General features: G+C 29.9%; 1 protein-coding gene across 1 annotated transcript in view; it reads left to right on the top strand.

The window, feature by feature from the left end:
* The window catches only part of LOC106459276 (carboxypeptidase E-like), a 25,937-nt gene that overhangs the window by 7,254 nt on the left and 12,900 nt on the right, over positions 1-5,783 (top strand). Inside the window, exons 3-5 of the mRNA XM_013918886.2 lie at positions 1,243-1,401; positions 2,579-2,742; positions 5,482-5,612. Of these exons, the coding sequence (XP_013774340.1) occupies positions 1,243-1,401; positions 2,579-2,742; positions 5,482-5,612 (454 nt within the window). The remainder of the gene's footprint in view (positions 1-1,242; positions 1,402-2,578; positions 2,743-5,481; positions 5,613-5,783) is intronic.

Here is a 5,783-nt window from a genome sequence, read left to right as displayed (position 1 = left end):
TTTCATTTAATCTCTACTTTATACTTCTTATCATTAATTTTATTCCATTTATAATTTATCCTTCATACCGATAAATTAATGTGTTGGTCCCTGGGAGCCAGGGTCTGCCGTATCTGCTTCCACTATTGCTCAACTTCCCCATCTAACAGCTGAACCCATTTTCCAATGTCCTAAAATTGTCAGTTCTCCCTGACATTATCATGGAATACCTTCCATACTTCTATTGCAGTATCTGCTAGACCTACTTTACACATTTTGCAAAATATTATCTTCATGTTTTCTGTGCTGTTCTTTTTGTCTCTTTTGTGTTTGGGTACTTACAAGCCTTACCTTCTATGGACTTTCTATTCACCTTAGTTTAACTTCAGGCAGATTTCTTCCGCATTTGTCATTCTTTTTCCCTTATCGTCACTCATATCTTTAATGTTTCCCTTTATTCGGTGTTCTGTTTACATTTCGGGTTTGTCGAGGGATACATCCTCTTTCTTCCCTCCATGTTGGGGTTTTTGCTATCTTTAGTTCATTCTCACATGGCTTCTTTGCTTTTGGGTTAGTATTGGGTGTGACACTGCTGTTTGTTTTCCTTTCCATTATTAATAGGATTTTACGGTATGTTCCTATTCTTCTCTTGCCACTTTTTTTTGGGAGCATTTATCCTGTGGGTGGGGCCTGTTTGCACTTGCTCTCTTTTCGCATATTAGATCTGCTCTTTTGGGCCCCCTCACACAATATTCATATTCTTGCATGTCATGTTCCGGTGCTCTCGCTTGGATTGCAGTTCGTCCTGACACATTTTATCCATTGGAGTGGTCTCTCAATTCTCTTGTTTTCCAGTGGCTTTGTCTTTCATGGGATTCTTGTTGGGATTACATGTTTCCGACTAGAAATAAAAAGAAATGCAGTTTTACTCATTCTAAATCAATTTATAGCATGCTGTTTGAATGTTGCATTTAAATTTAAGCCTTTGATCAATGTAAATGAAACTACTGGATTTGAGTTTTACTGTAAGTCTATGGAATATATTAATGCATATAAATTTTGTGTGATTGAATTAACATTTGAGATTGCCAAGTTGATTGTCTCTTATGTAAATTTAAATACATATAAACTAACATCATTAATTCATAAACAGTATTTTAAATACTTGTTGATATTGAATGTTTGGAAGAGTTAACGCTAGGGTGTAAATTCTCAATCAGTGATTGTATTTCTACAGATAGTAATGTAGTCTGTTTCTTGCAGAAAGGAGGAAAAGACTGGTTGATTGGCAGAAGCAATGCAAATGGTGTAGATTTAAATCGTGACTTTCCAGACTTGAATGAAGTACTTTACAGTGAAGAACAACTACCGCTGCATCAGACCCACCACTACTTTCTAGGTAGTCAGATGATAGATCACAAAGTAAGAAGATAGATGTACAGGTTATATATATTTAACTGTTGAAATTATGATAGAGTGGAAGATAAGTTAATTTACTAGAAATTAGTTCCAATATATTTGATTTCTGATAATTGCCACTTTAGATGGTATGCCAGAAAAACTCTATGATAATTTTATTAGCTTGGATGCAAAAAACAAAAACAAAAAAGAATCAGTTTCATCATTCAAAAAATCATTATCAGTGATAATCCAATAAACAGTCATATTGTGATATGCAGGCATACCATATGTTTTCTACCTGCTTTAGTGATATAGGAAATTAAATTAGTTTTTGTGTTGTGATAGTGACAATATGGTGGTCAGAAAGTCATTAAGAATACCTTATTCTAGTTGCTTCATTCCTTTGTTCTCTATAGAAGGTGATTTCCATTTTGCCTCAGAGAATATCGCAGTAACATATATATATAGCATCCAAGTTAAATGGATTGGCACTGTAATATCTTTTGCTAGTTTGATTATGACATTGACTAAATGTCAATAAATAGTAATAGTTAATAAATAAATAGTACAGTAAACAAAGCATTGGAAAGGCTTATGAATATGTTTTTGTGCTTGATTAGCCATTAACAAAGACCTATTTATTTATTATTAGAGTTAAACATTAGTGTTCACACTGTTTTTTGTAATAAAACGTTTTTCAAAGACCTATTTATTTATTTATTATTAGAGTTAAACATTAGTGTTCATATTGTTTTTTGTAATAAAACGTTTTTCAAAGACCTATTTATTTACTATTAGAGTTAAACATTAGTGTTCATATTGTTTTTTGTAATAAAACGTTTTTCAAAGACCTATTTATTTATTATTAGAGTTAAACATTAGTGTTCATATTGTTTTTTGTAATAAAACGTTTTTCAAAGACCTATTTATTTATTATTAGAGTTAAACATTAGTGTTCATATTGTTTTTTGTAATAAAACGTTTTTCAAAGACCTATTTATTTATTATTAGAGTTAAACATTAGTGTTCATATTGTTTTTTGTAATAAAACGTTTTTCAAAGACCTACTTATTTATTATTAGAGTTAAACATTAGTGTTCATATTGTTTTTTGGAGTTAAACATTAGTGTTCATACTGTTTTTTTGTAATAAAACGTTTTTGAACGAGAAAGCGCTGATATGATTTTTTTTTCTGCAGCTCCAACCAGAAACAAGAGCAGTCATGATGTGGATTCTTAATAATCCATTTGTCTTGTCAGCTAATCTTCATGGTGGTGCTTTAGTGGCAAACTATCCTTATGATGAAAGTCCAAGTGGAAAGACTCAAGAATATACTGCTACACCTGATGATCAAACATTTAAGTTAGTGTCCACCTTTTCTAAATAGTAATTTTAATTTACAACGTATATCCTTAAAATACACCGACTCAGTGAGTTAAAATACACCGATTCAGTGGGTTATGTCAGTGCTTATTCTTTTGTCGGTTACTTTACTTCTGACAAACTGATTTATTTCAGAGTCCATAGTTTCTGTTATTGTTACTATCTGTCTCCACTTGGTTTTATTCCTCAGTCTCATTTTTATGACCTAAATATTTTGTATTCTTGTTTTTCTAAAAATGTTTGGTCACAGTCTCAAATTTTTTGTTTACTTTCTTTTGTTTTCTTTTTCACTTCTACAAAGAGCTGTATCCAGGTCACTTATAAATTTCGTTATGACTTTCCAGTCAGTAGTTATTTATAAATGTTGCTTCAACTCTGGACATCAGATTGTTCTATACTCGACTTTTTGTCAAATTCTTTAGGGACTTATAAAAGTGCTCACAGAAATAAAAGCATAAAATAACACTAATAAATTGTGAGTATTAATGTGTAATGTATATTGTTCAATAGAATAACTTAATGAAATTCACCTCATCCAAACAACAAAGCATTATTTATTTTGAAATACATCAATTTTCGACTGCATCTACAATATATTTTGTTTCTGTATAACTTGATTGACAGAAAACTTCTAGAGTCTTACTCTTGTATTCATTAAATACTATCAGAATGTTTAGAAACTGCAGGTGCAACTAGGCTTAACAGAATATGAATTTCTTTAATAGTAATTCCAAAGCTGTTTTAATCCTGCATTAGTCTTCTGTAAAAATGTTCAGGGGTCTGAGTGGACCCCATCATAAAAAAATTAATTTACAAATATTTAAATAATAATAAATTATTATTGTGAAGCAAAAAACACTAACACTCAAAACTTTTCCTTTTTTTAATTAATAAATGAATATTAATTATTACAACATGTTTCTTTTTTACCACCTAAACTAAGTGTAACAATTTAACACAAACCAGCCGAATACTGAAGCTACTTAGAACATCAAACATGTACGTGCTTCCATCTGTGAGTGCTTATGTTCACAAAATATTTGTGGTCTTCACAGACCCCGAAAGACTAATGCAGGGTTAATGATAGAATAATTGCATAATGGCTAGACATGATGTTAATGGCAGATTTTGCAAATATTAAAATGTTTATATGATTGATTTGGCTATTGAATTTGGATATTTATTTTCAACACCTGTTAAATAGTATATTTTCACTATAGTGTTATTCACTAGTAATCAGTGGTATTTGTTAGAGCTATTTACATTAATGTGGGGGTTCTACATACCAAACATTTTCTGTTTATTATAGTTGCAGTTAACAGTTCCTAATGTTACTTGGTGTTTAAACACTTTTTATTTGCAAATAGCTGCTGTACTTAAAAGTCCGAAATCTGTCCTTAAAGATTTAACATATACTTAATATGGATCTCTTCAAAACATATGACTTATTGAAATAGAAGGTCAAAGTTTCCTAATAAATGCGTTTGTTTCAGGGGTAGAGACACGCCAAAATTAGTTTAGTTGGTTATAAAAAGTAAAAAAAAAAAAAAATTAAAGAGCTGAGAAAGTTTACAGTATGTATTGAATTTATAAAGGCATTTTTCTTTGGACTTGAAAGAGAATTTATTACAGATTCCAGAGGGTGGTTCACGACAAGTTCCTAACTAGTAGATGTAGTCCCTAAAGCTTCCACTACTATTTTATGTGGGATTCAAAAAACATGCTTCATGAATAATATTAATTAGTCTTAGAAAATAGAAATTGAGTATACAAACTTACACATAATGTCTTTGTCTTTCACTTTTTATAATTCATTTGCAAACAAAGTTAGGTGCACATTAAGTTATGGTTAATGAATTGGTGTAACCATTTACTTTATGTTTGTTAGCTTATGGAGGATCTAGCTTGTAACCTGTCTCTAAGTGTATTTTTATATTTTCATTTCATAAGATGTTTAATCTGATGTTTTATTGTGATGAAAAACATCTGAACATTTCAAAAAATAAAATTGGTTGTTTTACAATCATTTAATAAAGTTCTCTTATAATGTGATATTCACATGCAAAGAGTGCTATGCAGCTGTATTTAATACAAGCTTGTAAGAATAGTAAGCTTGGTTTTAATGTAACACTTCAGGAATAGCTTTTTTCATTTGTCTTTCAAAACTTGCATATGAAAGGAGAATAACCTAAACAATAATTTTTTCCATGAACTAAATATTTATGTTAAATCTTGACATATTTAAAAGGGCGTATGTTTCATTGTGTGCATAATCATACTTTCACTGCACTTCAACATCCTAAATGGCAGACTGTGATGTCATGTTTGAAGTTTCCATTATATATACATGTATGTTTGTGTGTGTGTGTCATAATTTAAGAAAGTTCAGTGTTAAACCTGAGAAAGAGTGAGGGTTCACTTTTTTCTTTACTGTGTAGGTTTTGAATTATATGTTTGTTTGTTTTTACAATTTTTAGTTATTTTTTAAAATTATCAGTTTATATTGTTAATTATTATTTGTTCATGTAAATCCTGTGTTTTCAATTCATTAATTTTTCTGAACTTACTGTCTTTTTTATTAATTAACTTATAAAAAAAAAGATGTAAGAACTAAATTAATTTACATTTTAAATCTCATACACCTAGCTTTTTTTATTAATGAACTTGTAAAAAATATAATGATGTAAGAGTAAATTAGCTCATATTTTATATTTTCAGACACCTGGCTCATGCTTATGCTTCAGCACATAAAACTATGTCGGGAAAACAGCATATAAATTGTGGTGGTGATGATTTCACTCACAAGGGTGGAATCACTAATGGAGCAGCATGGTACAGTGTTGCTGGTGGTAAGCCTAGTTTTTAGCGAAGTTGAATATTTCCACTTTGTATTCATTAGAAATAGGATCACTCAGTGCTTGCTCATAAAATACAGTGTACTTCAAATAAATAAAAAATTTTTTCTTCACTAATTCAAATATGCATATATATATATATATATATATATATATATATATATA

Source organism: Limulus polyphemus, unplaced genomic scaffold, assembly GCF_000517525.1.
Source record: "Limulus polyphemus unplaced genomic scaffold, Limulus_polyphemus-2.1.2 Scaffold584, whole genome shotgun sequence".
NCBI classification, from domain to species: domain Eukaryota; kingdom Metazoa; phylum Arthropoda; class Merostomata; order Xiphosura; family Limulidae; genus Limulus; species Limulus polyphemus.
The sequence above is the reverse complement of the archived record's forward strand: the minus strand, read 5'-3'. Positions and strand labels throughout refer to the sequence as shown.